Below are 19,929 nucleotides of genomic sequence, written 5' to 3'. Positions count from 1 at the left end.
CTATCAGTTTGTGGAGATGAGAACTATGAATATGATCTTTAAGGAAGGAAAAGACTCTTTAACACGGTTACCCTGTGTGCATGAGGCTGTTTTACCCTCCCTTCTTGCTAGTATGGAAAATCTGTGAACAATATGCAATGTAGGCCACAAAAAATTCCCTGAAGTGGAAAAAGCCTAGCAGGCACTAAATGAAAGATGCTTCACAAGAATGAAATGTGGTTGCTTTGAGACCTTACATTCCGAGCCAGTTCAGACCAATTGTGTTTGGTTGGGAAGAAGCCAGATTATCAGGTATCAGGGAGGTATATTGACAAACGGATAAAGACTGAAGCCAGCATCATTTCTGACAACCTGTTCCTAGGAAACCAGACAGTAAATCATTTCCCATTATCAGTCATACAGAGACCAGAGGAAACATGCATGAATGAAATCTGCAGACAGTCCAGAAACTCCATTTCAACAAATAATTTTATCTCCGCACCAGTACAGTTGTGGGAACTTCTGTATAAGCCAAACTGAGTGTTAGAGATTCAGGCTTTTCCTCTTTCTTAACCTACTACCTTCAGAAAAATGCTGAGGAGTTTCTCGTGCCTATTGCAGAGGAGAAAAGTTCTAGGACTTCAGTAATATTACACAAATGTTGATTGACAGTGATTCAGAAGTGATTTCATAAAATCTTAGGGACAATTCTGATTATCTGGGTGCAAGGGGAATTCTCCTCAAGGTCCTCTGAGGGAGATGGCCTCAACTTGTCCCCTTCGGTTGTAGTCCCTACGCCTGCCCTGTACATACCTAGTACTCTTCCTAACTATTATTATTTCTTGTTGTCCACTTCCTTTCTGTTTTTCCTACCACCACCTAACAGATGGTGTCTATCCACCTTTTCAGGTCATCTCAGTGCAAACTTCTGTGTGAACTCTTTCCTGATTCTTCCCAGTTATTTTTACTGTCCTTCCTTTATAACCCTTTTTCTCAAAATTCTACCTTGTATTACAGGCATTGCATATTTATTTGATTCTCCCTATTAGATCTCTGAGCTTTTTTTTTTTTTTTGCGGTACGCGGGCCTCTCACTGTTGTGGCCTCTCCCGTTGCGGAGCACAGGCTCCGGACGCGCAGGCTCAGCGGCCATGGCTCATGGGCCCAGCCGCTCCGCGGCATGTGGGATCTTCCCGGACCAGGGCACGAACCCGTGTCGCCTGCATCGGCAGGCGGACTCTCAACCACTGTGCCACCAGGGAAGCCCTGAGCTTTTCTTTTTTAAAATTAAGGTGTAACTTTCACACAATAACTCTTTTTTCTCTCTCTGCTTCCATCTGGTTATTCTGTCCTATTTTCCAGTTCACTAACTCTCACTTCAGCTATGTGTAAACTTTTAAACCCATCTGTTGAATTCTCAATTTCATTCATTCTATTTTTTGCTTATAGAATTTCCATTTTATTATTATTATAGTTAGCCATTTCCTAAAATTCTACATCTCATCATTTAATTTCTTTTTTTAAATTAATTAATTTATTTATTTTTGGCTGTGTTGCATCTTCATTGCTGTGCATGGGCTTTCTCTAGTTGCGAGCGGGGGCTACTCTGCTGTGGTGTGTAGGCTTCTCACTGCAGTGGCTTCTCATTGTGAAGCACGGGCTCTAGGCGCACAGGCTTCAGTAGTTCTGGCACGTGGGCTCAGTAGTTTTGGCTTGTGGGCTCTAGAGCTCAGGCTCAGTAGCTGTGGCACATGGGCTAAGCTGCTCCGCGGCATGTGGGATCCTCCTGGAGCAGGGCTCGAGCCCGTGTCCTCTGCATTGGCAGGCAGACTCTTAACCACTGTGCCACCAGGGAAGCCCTTGTCATTTAATTTCTTGATCATATTAATCACAGTTATTTTGAAGTTCATGTCTGACTTTATTCTCCTTTGTACTGCTAACAATTTTTTGAAGTACAATTTTACTCTTAAAAAATAAAATTCAGAGGTGACATATTTGAAATAAAAATAAATGAAAAGCATAACTGATAATTTTAGTGTCTAAGCCTCTTGTAGTTACATTTCTTTTCTGCTTTTTCCTTCTTTGTTTTTGGTCATGTTGCCTTGTCCCTCAGTATGTTTGTATATTACTCAGGGTTCTCCAGAGAAACAGACCCAATAGGATGTGTGTATACATAGAAAGTGACTAACTATAAGGAATTGGCTAACACAGTTATGGAGGCTGACAAAGGCAAGATCTGTAGTCAGTAAACTGGAGACCCAGGAGAGTCGATGGTGTAAGTTCTAGTGCAAAAGCAGGCCAACTCGAGACCCAGGAAGAGTCAGTATTTCAGTTGGAGTCCAAAGGCGGGGAAGAAAAAACAGTGTCCCAGCTCAAAGGCAGTCAGCAGAGGAATTCTCTCTTACTCAACCTTTCTGTTTTATTCAGACCTTCAACTGATTGGATGAGGCGCACTAACACTGGGGAGGACAATCTTCTTTACTAGGTCTACTGATTCCAATGTTAATCTCATCCAAAACATCCTCTCAGACACACCCAGAATAACATTTGACCAAATATCTGCTAATCCCTTGGCCCAGTCAAGTTGACACAGAAAATAAACCATCACTGCTTGGTAAGGTTCTTTTTAAATTGAATACCTGACATTATATATGAAAAATTATTAAGACAATATGAGGCTTCTGTCTTCCTCCAGAGAGGATTTACCTTTGCTTTTGACTAGCAGTTATAGTGAGGATCCATCACTTTAATGTGATAAGGAATTAGACTGAATCAAAACTATCTTTGTGAGGCCTGGTTCATCACTGCTTCTAAGGGGTAACCCTTTTGTAGTTCCCACTGAGAGCCCAGGTGCCTTCTCTTTAATGGGCACCAAACGCCCAAGTTTTGACCCTTGAGCCACAGAAGATTTTCAGAAACTGTTCAGCTTCTTGGCCTTATAGCCATTGCTTGCAAATTGGTAAATAACTGAGAAGAACTGTTTCAGCACACCTCTCAAAGTTTCCTTTTTCTCTAGAATTTTGGCCCTTCAAATCTCCTCTGCCTTTGATGCTTCCAAAGAGACTTTTAAAAAGTGCTTTTTCCAGCTTTTCTAATTGTCCTTGGCAGGCAGATGGCTCTGCAGTAGGCTAGCCTGCCACGCCCACTCCCCATGGCCACCATTACCACTGCTGCCTAGCTTCCAGTTCTTCAGGCTTTGCCCTGAGAAGTGTTCCATTTCGAGTTTTTTGTTCTTTATGTGCCCTGTTTTTTCTCTGGACAGTTTTGGAATCTTCAGTTTATCTCCATTATATTTTGTGATGATACTCCTTGGACTGTTTATCCTTTTTAATCTGGAAACTGGCATCCTTACGTACTGAAAACTTTTCTCGCATTTTTTTCTACTTGTTTTCTGATTATTCATGTGTTAAACCTCCAGAAAAGATTCTCTTGATTTATTTCATTTTCCATTGTTCATCTTTCTCTTCTCTTTTAAAGTTATATACGATGAGAAATGGATATTTTTCCCAGCCTTATCTTGGAATTCATCTAATTAAACTTTTGATTTCAAGGCTTCATACAAACAGTTTCTAAGATAATTTCTTGTTCCTTGTTCCCTTTTTGTACAGTCCTTTTTATTCATGGGTATTTCTCTCTCCCTCTCTCTCTCTGAGGAAAGCAAATTTTGGGCGTTTTGCTGTATTCTTGTGCTGTCTCTATTCATTCTGAATTTTCTTTTTCACGTTTTGCTTATGTTGATCTATAATAGAAGGTTTCTCAGATGTCTAACATTCCTTTTTATCTATTCACATTTAGGAATGAAGCATTGGAAATCCTAGGAGGTTTGTGTTGGGGAGTGGGCCTTGTCAGCTAGGCAGCTTCACCACAGGGTCATGGGACAGGGGTCCTGACTTTCTTTTTTGGTGCTGTTTCCCAGTGTCACTATTAGTATGTTCCTTCTCTAGAGCCATTCAGTTTCTCCCCCTAAAATCTTCAGATCTCCTGCCTGAGAGCAGCATCATCTAAGTGAAACATGAGAGGCTGGTGTTTGCTTGTGCGAGTGTCAGCATTCATGTTGGGCTTTCACTTGATCCTCCTTTCCATTGATGGCCCTTTTCCCCAGCCATTCCCTATGCCTGGAAAGCTCTCTGCTTCAACTTCTGTACACAGTAAACCTCCATTCCCGAGGTGCAGCTCCGGAGGAGGAGCTGCCTGGGGGTACTGGATGAGGCAGTCAACATGGAGACCCTGCCCCTTAGCCTGACTTTCATTTATTCAGTTTGCTGTGTCCTTGCACTGTCACTGAGCACCTGGTATGGACTTAAAGGCACCCATGATCAAAACAGGAAAAAAGCCCTGACCTTTCAGAGGTCATAGTCTGCTAAGGGGAGATGGTAATAAACATAAAAATTAGTATGTTCAAAGGTGAGATTGCCTTGATAAAAAGTGGAGCAAGATACGGGGATTAGAAGTGCCATGGCTGGGGGATAGAGGGCAGTGGTGGACTGTACTTTATTTTTTAATACTTTATGTGGAAATGATTTAAAACTTACAGGAGAGTTGCAAGAATAAGAATAGTACATAGAACATCATATACACTTTAGCCCGATTTACTGTTGTTAATATCTTACCTCATTTTACCTGTTATTTGCTCTCCTTCTTCCGCCCCCTACTGCTCTCTCTGTCTCTCTCATACATATATATGAGGGAGGTAGGGAGAGAGTGTGTGTGTGTGTGTGTGTGTGTGTGTGTGTGTACACATACATATAAGTAATATATATATGTGTGTGTGTGTATATATGTGTATATATAAATATATATATAATATTTCTCTCTGAACTACTTGAGAGTAAGTTAAATATATCATGGTCCTTTGAGGTGAATGAATGTTTTTAGTTGGTGGCTAAAATTTGAACTGGTAACAGAGTATATGATCCCCATTTTCATCATACAGTAGTTTCAGATACCATGGGACATTTTTAGTTGATAAATTAGTGACTATCATATTTGTATGTCAAGTGCAGCGTAACAGTTGGCAGAGATGTTTAAAGGCTCTCGGGAATGCAGGCCAGTCCTGTTAGGGAAGGTAGGGCCTCCCCAGCGGCATTTGGCCACTCTCTGAGCTCTGTAGAAGCTGAGGCCTCAGAATCCCAGTGAAGCAGAGGTAAGACTCAGGAGCTAGTGCGGTGTTTGGCTAAGCCTAGGAGTTATCATGGCAGCGCCAGGAGGGTTGCTACCCTCAGGAAGCTGGTGTGTCTGGGTGACAGTGGGAGAGGAAGCACCCCCTTCAGAGACCTGTGAGGGAAAAGATATGTTAAGATATGTACATCTCTGATACATCTTTATTTTTTCCTGAATTGAAAGGAGGACAGATTCTTACCTGTTTCACTATCATAGCTGGTATTAGGGTTTATGGACTTTCTTCAATTATTTGGGCCTAACTTTTTGTTGTGAGTTAACTGCTTTTTCCCCCAAGTTTTAATGTGTATCTCACGGGGTCTTAGCTTCCCTAACTGTTGGATTTGCCTGCTGTCAGATAAAATGGGACATACTTTGCCGTACTTTGTGCCTTCCTTTTGACTTCTGAGAAGCTAGGAGTGTTTACTGGGACAGCTTCTGTGGCAGAAATCCCTTGTTGTCTGGTGCTTTGGCCTGCACCCAGTGTGTGTCTCTGCCATGGGCCCTTTCATTGTCTCACTCTCCCTAGTCTGAAGCCCTGTGATGGATAACTTTGCCTGGTCTTCGTACAGGTACGAAAGTGGTATTTTAGCGTATGGAACTGAAGCGTATACATTTCACAGTGTCTTTCAGCAAAGTTAAACAGGGAAGAATCTTTTTTACTGATTTCCCTGGATAACCCTGAGGTCTGTCAACAGCACTTTGCTTATGTAGACATTCAATGAATGTTTGTCAAACAGTTTCTCTTTCCATGGCCCTTTTCAAAGGTTCCTAGATGCCAACTTAAAAAAATTGCAGAACATGAGAGCTGTGAGTTAAGTTTTACTGGGGGCAAAATGAGGACTATAGTCCGGGAAACAGCGTCTCAGATAGCTCTGAGAAACTGCTCCAAAGAGGTAGGGGGGAAGGTCAGTATACATGTGATTTTGGTGACGGGGGAGTACATGCAATCAAGCACATATTTTTTGCAGAAGGTTTCTGCTAGTCACGAGGAGCAGACGTCACCATGAAGGATTTTAGTGCTTTTCTAGATTTGAGGAGATACAAGAACTGGGCTCATAAAATCAGCTCCTGAAAATACCTAACTATCTGCAGACCTGTCCTGCCAGTTTTCCCCGGAGCACAGAGGCCTCATTTCTGCTCTCCACCCTGAACTCCTTTCAGGGGGTTGAAAATCAGCAGATGCAGCAGCACATGATTTAATCCTTGTAGAGGTGGATGGCAAGTGCCAGTGGCAAGTGCCAATTTGTAGGTGACATACGCCACAATGAATAAGAGGTTTCTCGTGCCCATTTTATATGTTTCTATGGTACTCTTTATTTCCCTTAGCACGGTACCTATCGTGCGTTACCTCTCCCATTCGACTTTAAGTTCTCTAAAAGCAGGGGCTCTTTCACCATTTTGTCTCCAGCACTCACCACGGCATCTGGTGTATCTTAGGTGCCAATATATCTTTAATGAGTGAACAGATGAACAAACTAACAAACAATCAATAAACCCAATGAACGACTCTTCCCTCTCAAGTGGCTTAAGCTTTTCAAGACTGGAGTTTCTAACTTAGAAAAGTCCCAACCCCATTGTCAAATAATTCATATTTCTTGCTTCCTGACTCACACAGAGTATTCCAGCTCCAAGTTTAAGGAATTGCCAAGTAACAGTTTTTTGATCAGCAAAGCTATTCTTTCAGATTCTGTGTAGCTTTGCCATTATTAACCAAGAGAAAGCTGATGTTGCCGAAGGCCATAGTAGCTACGTGAGAATATCAGAGCTGTAGACATGAGGATGGGTTTGTTATTGTCACCATTCACTGAATTCTGAGGCTACCTGGAAAACACTGTTCAGTTTGGAATAACAGTTGCTCTGTAATAGATTGCTGTACTCCAGAGCAGCTTAAGCTTCATTAATTTTCTGTTTGAGTTCTTAGTGATTCTGAATCTAAAAGACTCAAAAGGAAGTAGATTACAAGAGATTTTAAGCTGAGGAGAAGAGTATTTTGCTTTCAAAATAAAATAAATCTGAAGTGTATAAAATGACAGAAGCTTGAGAAGAATGGGTTATAGGAAGATTTTGAAGCTATGTTTCAAATATTTAAGTGTAATCATATGCAAATATCACTGCAAATATGCAGTGTTCCTTGTAATTAACAACGCTGACATGTAGATTAAATGCATGAAATGGCTTTTTTTTTTTTTTTTTTTTACATTCAGGTAATTAAAGTGTAGGAAAATCTCTGCCCCAGAAGATCTGAGTATAATTCACATGAATGGGAAATGGTAAAAGTGGTCAGTTTCATGAACGCCATCTATCTTAAGCAAAACATATTGAAGTGGCATAATTTTTTTTCAGTATCAATTTTGAAGGATCTTCCTTCTTAGGATTTAACGTTATTTCTGAAGCTGAATGATTTGAAACACTTGTAAATGTTGAAATATTGGCCTATCTGTAACAATAATGGTAGCAGTTGTTTAAACCACAGGGAATTATGTCACCAAACAATAATTATTACGAAATTCTTTTGTCTGCAAGTATGCGGTGTAATTAATGGTTAATGGCATGGGCTCTGAAGTTACCCTCCTTGGGTCCATACTTCGTCTTTATCACCTAGTAGCTAAACCTCACTTTTCTCATCTATAGAATGAAGAAATTTACTTGATGAGGTTGTTATGCATATTAAATGAGATTATGTATATAAAGTACATCAGCCTAATTCCTAGAAGATAGTAAACTGTCATGACTACTGTTATTCTAAGCAGTTCCCTACTGTGGGGCATATTCCTGTCTTACTAATGTATAAAATTGTTAAGACAGGATATAAGATCTCAAAAAGCAAGCTCTTGATCATTAAAATAGAATGGAATTTGCAGTTTATAAGCTGAATACATACGATTAAATAAGCTGAGTAGTCTCATCCTAAAGAGAGGAAAACATGGCCTTTTGGGGAGAAGAGATAAACTAAACTAGGATTATTCCTAGGTCTGCGTTTTGACTACTAACAGCTTTATCTTTGAAGGCTGCCTGGTTTATATTGCATGTTCTCTGACATGTCTTAACAATGTTGGCAGTCATACGAAAGGAAAAACTATGTGCTATGTTTTCTTGTTTTCAGCTTGTTATAGTAGGGAAGTATCCTGCCATTACTGCAGCAGGTGGGCTCAGCTGATAAGCAAATAGGGAAAGTAGCAGTGATGCCATTCTTTCAAAGATGTTGAAGTACTGTTTATCATGGCTTCATTTAGTCATAACATATAGGCATCATTGCTGCACCCCAGAAAAATAAGCTATCTGAACAGTATAAGTGTATTGAGGATATTTTTTAGATTTTACTCTGTTTAAAAATAAAATGCCTATTTAATGAAACAGGTTGTACAAAAACCACACCTGAATATCATACTCCTTACTTTATGGCTATACTTCAAATTGTTTCCTAACTTCCTTTCTGGAAAATGATTAATAATAATAATAAATTCAGGAAAAATAAACATCAAAATACTGTCTCCAATTCCCCAAACGTACCCTGTATAAAAAGTCCCACTGTGTATATTTGCTTTCCCATACTAGTCAAGAAAACATGGTTGTGCTTCATTATCAAAAGTTGACTCAGATTTCAAATGAGAATGTGAAATATATAAAAATGTTTCCTTAGAGTAGAATGAATTGGCCAGCCTAGAAGTTCTTTCTTTAATGAGACAGTAACATAAGAAAACGTTTTGTCATGTACACAGACTTGGAAACTTTCTCTGCACAGCTGTGTTATAAAATTGGGTATACTTCCTTGACCTCAGTGATTTTTTTGCCAGTAGGTGTCTATACGAATAAAAGAAATTTTTATTACTGTTCCTTAACCTATCATATTTGGACTATAAATTTCATTGAAATTATTGTTATGGTATCTAGGAAAAGTATAAGTTTCACCCAACAGGTAATAACTGTTGCTCTCCAAAGGCAAGAGAGGAAAACCAGTTTCATCAACTATTAGTTGTGATAAACAATCTTTGGTTTTCTTATATTTCTGAGAGGCAATGATGCCTTCAGAGTACACATTAGAACTTCCTTATTGTTTCAGTACATTCCCATGATTTCAGAGTGCACTTTAATTCTCAATTTATTATTGATATAGATCAACCAAATGTAACCCTGTAGTTCCTCGTGTATTTTTAGAGTTTTTCCTTGCATGCAGTTTTGTTTAACACAGGTCACAGTAATGGATCATTTATACAAAGTAACGGATTGTTTCCTCTTTCTGCCAACTGATTTGATCAGCCTGAAGTTCCTTAGATACTGTGGGTTACATAACTAGTATGGAATCTATATGGTACATTTTTTAGTATGACAGTAACTGTATTAACCATTTACTCCTTTGGACATTTTAATAAACACAGGGAAGCCCGTTATTTTGAAGTGAATAAACTTGAAACTAAAATGAGCAATGAGTTACCATACCGGACTCAATTACCAGACTTCTTGGAAAACAGATTATTTTCATTAGTTGATTGTTCTGGTTAACTGTGGATTGGCCAGGGAAAAAAAGACAAAAAACAAAAACCATTTCTTTCGAACTTTCCCCTTTTAAGTGTTTGTAATGTGTTTTAGCATATTCTCCTGCTTTTATAAGCAGAGTACAATAGAACATAATTTAGTTTTACTTTCCTGAAGAATTTGTAACACCTAAGAGTCCTAGTTATGAATATTTTCTCTTATCACCTCTGGTGCCATTATAAATGCAGAAGGTTTGAGAGTTGAATAGTTAAATTCTAATCAGTGGAGACTGCATTATTCAGTGACATCTAATTTTCCAAGTATCACTTATAGGATATAGTTGAAGAACCTGAAAATAAGCAAAATTACCTTTGTCCTTTCAAAATAAAAAGTTCAGAGAACATATGAGCCCCAAGGCTTAGAATGTCTTCTTTGAAGCTTGCTAATTACCTTTTATTCATAATTCCAACTATCTGGTTTCCAAGAAGAAACAGAATTTGGACACCCTCATTGTCAGCACATGCGAGTCTGCCTAATGTTCATTATAGCATAGTATTCCATTAAATGGATATATCATAATTTATGTAACCAGTCCTAATTATGGACATTCATCTCCAGTCTTTTGCTATTCTAAATAATTCTGTTTTCCAGTTTTCCCAACTGCATTTATTGAACAACTCTTTTTTTTTTTTCTCCACTGATACCTTTATCATAAACTTAATTCCCATATGTGTTCAGGTCTGTTTCTAGACTCTTTTTTGTTCTGTTGAGCTGTGTGATCCTTTTCTGATCATACAGTTTTAACTACTGTAGCTTCATAATATGTGTAATGTTTAGTAGAGCTAATCTCCCCTCTTTCTCTGCTTTTTCAGAATTTCTAGGTTTAGTGCCTTTCATTTTCCAGATGAACATTAATATAATTTGTCAAATTTCAAAATAAATATCATTTTTATTATTTTAATTGGTATTGAATGAACTGAATTGATTAACTTTGTGGGAGAATTTATATCTCTTTTGCAATGGAAGAACAAATGTCCCTTTGGATTTTAAAGTTTTCTTTATATAACTGTAGTACATTTCTTTTTACAGTGGTATTTAGCTGTTATTTTTATACATGAGATTTTGTTAATGTTTAAACCATAAGCTGAAAATAATGGTAATTTTACCTTCCCAATATTTCTAACTCTTACTTTTGTTTAAATCTTGTCAAATTTCATTGATATAGTACTTCTAGGACAGTATTAACAATACAATAACCAGAGTAATCCTATTAAGATGGAAGTCAAACATATCACCCCTGTTTTCAAAACCCTTCAAAGGCTTTTCAGTTACTCAGAGTGAAAACCAGAGGCCTATTGGACAGTCCATCATCTGCTGCCCCTGTGATCACAGCTGCCACAGCCTGAGCTGCTGTCCTCTCACATACTCGGCTCCAACTGTACTTCTTGCTTTTTCCTCAAACACCAAATTAGGTTCTGTTTTATGGCCTTTGCACTTGCTCCTCCCTCTCCCAGAAAAAACTCTTTTCCCAAATATCAGCCTACTCCGTAACTGCCTTTGCACAAAGGTCACCTTTCACTGAAGCCTTCTGTAAACACCCTATTTAGAGCTACACCACCACTTCCAGCAATTCCTAGTCTTTTTTTCATTATCTTATTTCTTTCCTACCTCGCCATAGGACTTGAGATTTACTAGTATTATACATCTCTTAATTACTTATTATTATTTTATTTTTATAATTATTCATTCCTTAGATTGTCATATAATTATTTTTAAATTACTAATCATTTATTGTGACTTACTAACATACACGTTTTATTCATTGTTACATCATTTACTCGGTTCTTTATTTAGTATTTACTGTCACTTATGTTTTTATTACTTATATCTTTCTCATGCAAAAAATGGTAAGAAAGAAGAAAAAATGGGGTAAGGAGATACAAAAACTAGAAAGCACAAAATAAGATTTTAGATTTAACTCCAGAATATTGGCATTTTTTAAGTGAAAATGTAGTAAACGTATTAGTCATGTTAGTTAAAAGACATAGACTTTCAGATTAGATAGAGATAATAATCCAACTATCTTCTAAATATAAGGCTATAGAAAGGTAGAAAGTAGAAGGGTGGGAAGGGTATATCTTGCAAATTCTAACCAAAAGAAAGCTGGTATAGCTATGTTAACATTAAACAAAATAAGCCCTAAGGGAAAACATTACTAGAGATGAAGAGAGTTCCTTCATAATTATAAAAGGTTTACTCTATCAGGTACTAATAGTCAATAACAGAATAAAAGAGGTAATATCACTACTGGTGGTCCAGAGATTGATGTATAATAACAGGATATTATAAATAACTTCATGTCAATAAATTTGGAAGTTTAAATGAAATGGATAAATCCCTAGAAAAAGGTAACATCAAAACAGATTCTCAAGGAGAAATAGAAAGCCTGAATGGTCCTAAGCCTTTAAAGAAGTTGAATCAATCAATAGTCAAATCTTTCTAAAAATAAAACCCTAGAGATTTCCCTTGGTGGTCCAGTGGTTAGGACTCGGCGCCATCACTGCTGTGGCCTGGGTTCAATCCCTGGTCAGGGAACTAAGACCCCATAAGCTGTGTGGTGTGGCAAAATCAAAACAAAACAAAACAAAACAAACTTTAGGCTTCACTGGTGAGTTCTATCAAATATTCAGAGAATAAATCATTCTATTATATTACAAAATCCTCTGAATAATGGGAAAGGAAACCATAGTCTCCAACTCTGTTTTCTCAAACTAACAAAACCTTATATGCAAACCTGGAATAAATAATATAAGAAAAGCAAATTATAGGCCAGGCTTACTCATCAACATGCAAAAGCCCTACACAAAGTATTAGGAAACCAAATATAGTAATATAGTAACATGAGAAGGATGTATCATGACCAGGGTGGGTCTATCCCAAAAATGGAAAGTTAGTTTCACATTAGAAAATCAATTGATAGTTTACCACATTAATAAATGAAAGGAGAAAAATCATACGATCATTCCAATAGGGACAGAAAAGTTATTTTATAAAACTCAGTATCGATATATGGGTTTTATCCATATAAAACTCATATGCGTATCCAATGCAGAGAGCCAAAAATACTCAAGGCATTTTTGAAGAACAAGAAAATGGGGTTTAAGTTAGTCTACCAAATATCAAAATATAAAGCTTTAGTAAATAAGACGTGTGCTCTTGGCACAGAGTTAGAAAAGTAGGCCAGTAGGACAGATTATAGAACCCTGGAAAGGACCTATTCACATATACCCAGGATTTACAACAGAAATGTCACTGCAGAAAAGCAGGAAAAGGGCAGTCTTTGCAGTTAATAGTGCTGGAACAATTGAGTTTCCATATGGAAAAAAATTAAATTAGACCCATATTTCACACCACACATAAAAATCAGTTTCAGGTAGATTATGAACCAAAAAGTGAAAAACTAAGCCGTCGAGCTTTTAGAGATATTATTGAAGAACATTGGCTGCCAAGGAGCCTGCAGTGGCTGTGAACTGTGGCCGACCTGGCTTTCTTACCGTATCGTGTTCCTATAGCTCCAGGTGGGAGTGACAAACGAGAGCCCAGCTGAGACTGAGAAGTCAGTTTCTTCATCATTGTCTTTGCTGCCACTGCAGCTGCTAACAAGAAACCTGCTCTTCAGCCTCGAGGGAGAACTCTTCCTGTGGCGTGGGGAAGGGAGCTCCTTCTTAGCCCTTCAGCTGAGAGGCCTCAGCAGGGCAGTGAGAAACCCTGCCTCTCTCAACACCAAAGATTGCTTTATACAAATCCACCCCTGTTTGAAATCTCTCAAGACTTAAGTCCAGCAGAACATTGGTAGCACTTACAGGAGTTGAAGGACTCATGATGTTAGAATTACGTCAAGAGATAGGGGAAGAAATCTGAATTTGAAGGTATAAAAGTCAGTGGTTAATTGTAGTACCACTCCAGTTGCTAAAAGATTTTTTATCGTTTCTACCCCTCAGTCTTAAAGCGTGCTGTTTGGTATCCAAGTGAAATGCCAGATCCCTGAATTAAACTGCTAACATTAGACAATATGATAAAATTTACTTTCTATGTGAGCTCCAGACACCTGCCAAAGGGATCATACTTTCGAAAACAGAAGAAGAAAGGCTAATAATTAATGCCATATTGTTTAAGAGTTCTTGCTGATCCACATCATTAGTACTTGGTATTGTTAGGTTTCTTATTTTTTGCCAGTCTGAAGGCTCTATTCCATATCTCTAAGAGAGACAGCAGCCCTGTTTGACTTTGAGCCATTGGGAGCAGTCCTGAAGAATGTCTTTGGACAGAAAAGGCAAAGGTGGAGCAGTAGCATACCCACTGCATATGGAATACGAGAATACGGAGACCTGTTCAAGAGCCCTGGAGACAACGGGAAGTTATCAGTTCCTTTACTTATGCTTCCCAAGACTGAAGGCGACTATAGTTAGGATGCTCATGCTACACACGCTGCTTACCCTGTGTCCTCAGCACCATAGTCATCACTGATGGATCAGGAATGCTGTGTCCCTGTGTTACGCTAGAAGGGGAAGAAGAAGGTGACCAAGTATCAAAAGGCCCAGGATCCCGAAGCTGACTTCATTCCTCCTGTGTTTGTGTTCAAATGCATTGAGTTAGGGACTTCCCTGGTGGTACAATGGTTAAGAATCCACCTGCCAATGCAGGGGACGTGGGTTCGATCCCTGGTCCGGGAAGATCCCACGTGCCACGGAGCAACTAAGCCTGTGCATCAAAACTACTGAGCCTGCGCTCTAGAGCCCATGAGCCACAAGTACTGAAGCCTGCGTGTTCTAGGGCCTGCCTGCCACAACTACTGAGCCCCCATGCTGCAACTAGTGAAGCCCACGTGCCTAGAGCCCGTGCTTCGCAACAAGAGAAGCCACCACGATGAGAAGCCCACGCACCGCAACAAAGAGTAACCCCCTCTCGCCGCAACTAGAGAAAGCCCGTGTGCAGCAGTGAAGACCCAATGCAGCCAAAAATAAAATAAAAATAAAAATTAAAAAAAAACCAAGACAAATGCATTGAGTTAGAGTTCACACTGAAATTGGCATCCAGGGAGAATGATTCCTTTAACTGACTTTTCTTGTCCAGTCAGACTTCCCAGAGATCCTGTAACATTTGTGTAAATCTTTATATATAACCTTTGTATAAACCCATTGTAATACAGGCAGCTGGCTCTGACTGGAAGATTCTGGATCATCCCTGACATTCTGGAGCCCACAGTGATCTGCATCACAAGTGCCCATGAATGCCCCATAAAGGCCCCAAAGGCCTTTATTAAGCACAGTCCATGCAGCATCTCCTCTGCTTTGTGCTTGAGAAGATGCCAAGGTGGCAGAAACTCCCATATTCTGGGTGAAACTCAGCGTTCATTCAAAAAGCACATTATGAGCACTTTGCCATGTGTTGTTACCAACTCAGCATTTTAAAAATCATCTGAAAAGGCTGTGCCTCCTTGCTCCCAAAGAACATCAAGGCCACAGGGAACAGTACATTCTTACTTATGTGACAGAGGAGGAGATCTAGTAGAGATCAAATTACTGTGACCAAAAATAAACAACTAAAATATCTCAGATATTGTTGAGAGAAAAGGAAAAGTCTGCAGGAAATGGCTAAGCACTTAGCTGATAGATATGACCAAGGAAGAACAAGAAGATAGCATGATTAGAAAGAAGGGTCCTCCACAGTTTTCACCCTCAAATCCCTGTTCTCTATTAGTGAGACAGACATGAAGGCAGAATGACAGGTGTTACCTGATCAACTTTAACATTTGGTCAGTGCCATCAAATAGGTTACTATGAAAAAGGACTGTCAACAGTGGAAGGTAAAAAAGAGACTGAGTCCACAAAACCCCACCTTTACTGTCAGGTCCTACCAGGAAAAGTGCATCAAGTTCATCCAGAAGGAAGAATGTAAATACATAAGGGAAGTGGCAAATCACTGATGCCTGAAATCAAAGGAACAGACTCACAGCTGAAGTTAAACACAGCCCAAGGCTTAAATCCACATTGTAGAACAGGTAAGAGGTAGCATGAAAAAATAATATCTTCTAGAATTTCTTAAACCACAGACAAAGAACAATAACTGTAAGAGAAAAGACTGTTAAATTCAACTGCATCAAACTTAAGATCTTATCTCCATTAAGAAAAAAAAAAAAAAAGAATAAGGGTTGAACAGGCAAGCCAAGAACTGCAACATGACAAAGGGCTGGTATCTAAAATAAAAAGCAACTTCTACAAATCAATAAAAAATAAGGCAGTCTAATAGAAAAATGGGAGACTTAAATAAGACATTTGCAAAGGATATATAGAAAATGTCCAAAAAGCATATAAAAGCCTTATCAGTCATCAGAGAAACACAAATTAGAGCCACAATGAAATACCTCTAAAACACCAGGTTAGTCAATTACAATTATAATTACAAAGTTTGCCAGTACCAAATGTGAGGAAATGTAACAATATGAACCCTCATGTCTGATGGTAGGGGAGTAAATTGGTATAAGTACTTTGAAAAACTATTTGGGAAATTGGGATTGACATATATACACTAATATGTATAAAATGGATAACTAATAAGAACCTGCTGTATAAAAAATAGATAAAATAAAATTCAAAAATTCAAAAAAAAATTGGAACTACCTATTAAAGCTGCACGTGTGCAACCATATGACCCCATATTTCTACTTCGAGGTGATATAGTCAACAGAAATACATGCACACATGCACAAGAGATGTGTGTAAAAATATTATAACAGCATATTTGTAATAACACAAATATCAGTAAAATAAATTGTGTTATGTTCTTACAGTGGAAAACTGTATAGCAAAGATAATGAGCTATCGCTACATGTATCAGCATGGTTGGATGTTATAAACAATGTTGAGTGAAGCAAGTAAAATACAAAAACATACTCTGCATGATTACATTTATATAAAGTTCATTAACAGACAAAAATTAACTATGGTATTAAGGGATAGGTATTAGTCTGCTCGAGCTGCCATAACAAAATGCCATGGACTGGGTGGCTTAAACAACTGACATTTATTTTCTCACAGTTCTGGAGATTGGAAGTCCAAGATCAGCATGCCAGCATGGTCAGTTTCCAGTGAAACTTCTTCCTGGCTTGTAGATGGCCACCTTCTGTCTGTGTGTTCTCCAGACCTCTTCTCTGTGTGTTCTTGGGATGAGAGTAAGCTCTCAGGTGTCTGTCCTTATAAGGATACTAATCCTGTCCATTAGGGCCCCACTCTTATGACCTTATATAACCGGAATTACCTCTCTCTACATGCAGTCACCTTAGGAGTTAGGGTTTCGTCATATCAATTTGGGGGTGACACAGTTCAGTCTATAGCAGCATGATAAGCATTAATATAAAGCAAAATAAGGAAGTGATTGTAGTATTAAGGAATGATAAGTATTGATATAAAGAAAAGTAAGGAAGTCAGGATAGAGATTACCTAAGATGTGAGCAGAGGCAGGGGTTGTGATGGGAAGATGCCATGCTGGCAATGTCTTGTTTCTTGACCCACACAGCTGTTCATTTTATAAATTATTTGTTAAATTGAACATTTATGTTTTATATGCTTTTCTGTATGTTATACTTAACAATTTAAAAGGTTTTTTTAAAAGTAAAATCATGTGTCCATTCTCATTTCCTGTTCTACAATCTGCTGACATTGATGAGCTGTTCCATTTATGTTATCCTATTATTTATATGGATTATACTTAACTGTTTATATGATCCCCATATAAATTATTTTTATATATTAATTTTTTTAATATTAATATGGTAAATAATGGTAAATTTTAAATGTTTTAGTGATGCTCTTTTCATCTGGTGTATTATTAAAATATATTTCATGATATTCTAATGAATTGAGTTGAAATGATATTTTTGTCCTTAAACATTTTCCCACATAGATAGAAATTCCCAGCTTCTTTTGTCCCTGACCTACACTTTATTGAGGTTGAATCAGTTGCTAAAAATATATTTGGTCCTATTAGAGATTATCTTTGGCTGGTAATATTAAGGAATAGAGGAGCTTTTCAAAAGTGAACTATCTCCAAATATAATCAATAAAAGAAATTCTGACTAGAAATGGAGTCTTTTATGTAGCTTTATTCTCTTTTGGCATCATTAGCCAGTCAAGTTGGTATAACTACTAAAATGGTACATTCATTTCTACTTTCAGCAATCCTTCAAAGGGATTGTGAGTTGCTGTCACAATCAAGACCTTATCTAGGAATCTGATTTCCTCCTCACCCTGAAAATTAACCCCAGCAACTTAAGGGACATCCTTGTATCCTATCCAGGTCGGTTGAGGGCTGAGAAGGCAGTGGGTGGTACTTCTTCTCAGTCTGAATAGATTGTTAGCCATATTATAAAACCCAGTCCTTTGTGGATACGATATAGAAGAAACAATAAAGCAATGACTTATCCCTTAAGAAAACTCATCAAAGTGTTTTTTTTTAACTGTAGGTAATTCGCTCTTTTCTGCTCTTTCCAACAATTGAGCGAATGTCTGAGTCACCCAAAGGCAAGCTCGCCACTCCACTTTTGTGCTGGTTTCGATATGCTTTCTATGTTCCTGGCTACTTACTACTTAAACCGTGGCCTGAGAAAATCAAGTCCTTGATGATCAGAATGCTCCTTCGAAGGATGAACCTACAGAGTGAATTTTCGTTTCTGAATATGTTGGAACCGTTCTGCCTCAGTAAGCACATTTTAAAATGTATATGTTTATTCTTGTATCAGAAAGTGTTAAGAGAATAATCTCAGACAGTGGATGAGTATCAAGCAAGGAATTATTTGTTGTATTTTTCTCCCAAAAGTTTAAAACTAGAAATAAAAAGAAAATAGTGAAGGGTATTCTAAATGACAGAAAAGCCTCATCAAGCTTTAATTTTAAACCTTATCCTTCTGATTCTCCACTCTAGCTACAGGATGATGAGAAAGAATTCTTCTGTATCGAGTATATATGGAGTCCTTACAGGAATCCAGGGTGTGCCCTGTTAAGCTCAGTGTGTGCACTTTGCAAAGATCAGCCCAAGGAAATCAGGCCTAATATTCCCATAGAGTGAACAGGCTATGATTTTACTTTGCTCTTTAAAAGTTTTTCGAGAAGTTTAAATTATAAAACTAATAATAAATAATAGTCATGGTAATGCAACACTGGATGCGTTACTGATTATGGTTTCTGCATGTGCCAGGGAATGTTTTTGCTACTTTACTTCTTGGCTTCAAATGTTGTTTTTAAATGTAATTTATCTGTTTAGTTAACACTAATTTATATATTTACCAATGATTTTAATAATAAAATATGCTACTTTCTTAATCCATAAAATGGGATAATAATATCCCATACCTCAAAAGATTATTATAGGATCAAATGTGATAACATATGCAAAGTGTCTATCTAGTATTTTGTTTATAATAAGCCTCCAGTGAATGATGTAACAACAGTTGCAGCAGCAGCAGCTAATAGCTGCTGTTCTGAGCTTCAACCTGTAGTCCTCAGAAGAACTAATAAGGTTTAGGTATTATTATTGTCCCCATTTTACAGATGAAGATACTGAGGTTCAGAGAAGTTACATGATTTGCCCGAAGTCACACAACCAGTGGGTAGTGTTCAAACCCCAGCAGTATGCCACTGTGTTAAGCTTCCTTTTACCATAGCTGCCGCTATTATTGTCCCTTTGCTCCTTTTAGTCATAAAAGCAGGACTCCTGAGTAAAGTTTACCACGCTCACCTACATCGAGTGCCACGAGATCATGTGCATAGTGAATCCAGAAACAAGTCACAGCTCTGCCTTTAGAATTGTACAGCTACAGATTGTATGGGAAGTGTTTTTCTAAATATGTAGCAAGAAGCAGTCATCACAAATACAAAGTTCAATATATTTTCTGTATTTGTGGATGTTTATGCTCTCCCCAACTTTCATTCTTTGTTATAGGCTTAGCATAGTAGCAGCAGAAGATGAGATAGGGAGTAGGGAAGCAAGGCTCAGGACAGTCATAAAAATCACAAAACACTGAAGTTGGAGATGTCCCTTGAAGACTTTCTGGTCCAGCCCCTTATTTTTCCCTCATAGAAGAGAAAGAAGTGGCCTAGTAAGTGAAAATGGCACTGACTACAAGTCAGAAACCCTCAACTCTCATTTTGGTTTTGCCTCAGACTCCCTCTGTGGCCTTAATTTAGTCCCTTCCCCTCTCTGGTTCTCAGTCATTGATCAAATCAAGAGTTAGACTGGACACATTTGGAAATTAAGATCAAAT

General features: G+C 38.1%; 1 protein-coding gene across 7 annotated transcripts in view; it reads left to right on the top strand.

The window, feature by feature from the left end:
- The window catches only part of LDAH (lipid droplet associated hydrolase), a 97,527-nt gene that overhangs the window by 50,389 nt on the left and 27,209 nt on the right, over window positions 1-19,929 (top strand). For 5 of the 7 annotated variants that reach the window (XM_082641819.1, XM_082641820.1, XM_082641821.1 and 2 more), the window contains one exon: window positions 18,133-18,367. The exons of the other annotated variants lie outside the window; for them this stretch is intronic. In XM_082641819.1, coding sequence (XP_082497945.1) covers window positions 18,133-18,367 — 235 coding nt within the window. The remainder of the gene's footprint in view (window positions 1-18,132; window positions 18,368-19,929) is intronic. 7 annotated transcript variants of the gene reach the window in all.

This window comes from Mesoplodon mirus (genome assembly GCF_964341445.2).
Source record: "Mesoplodon mirus genome assembly, chromosome: 14".
Classification (NCBI taxonomy): domain Eukaryota; kingdom Metazoa; phylum Chordata; class Mammalia; order Artiodactyla; family Ziphiidae; genus Mesoplodon; species Mesoplodon mirus.
Note: the sequence above shows the minus strand (reverse complement) of the source record. Positions and strands in the feature narration are given on the sequence as shown.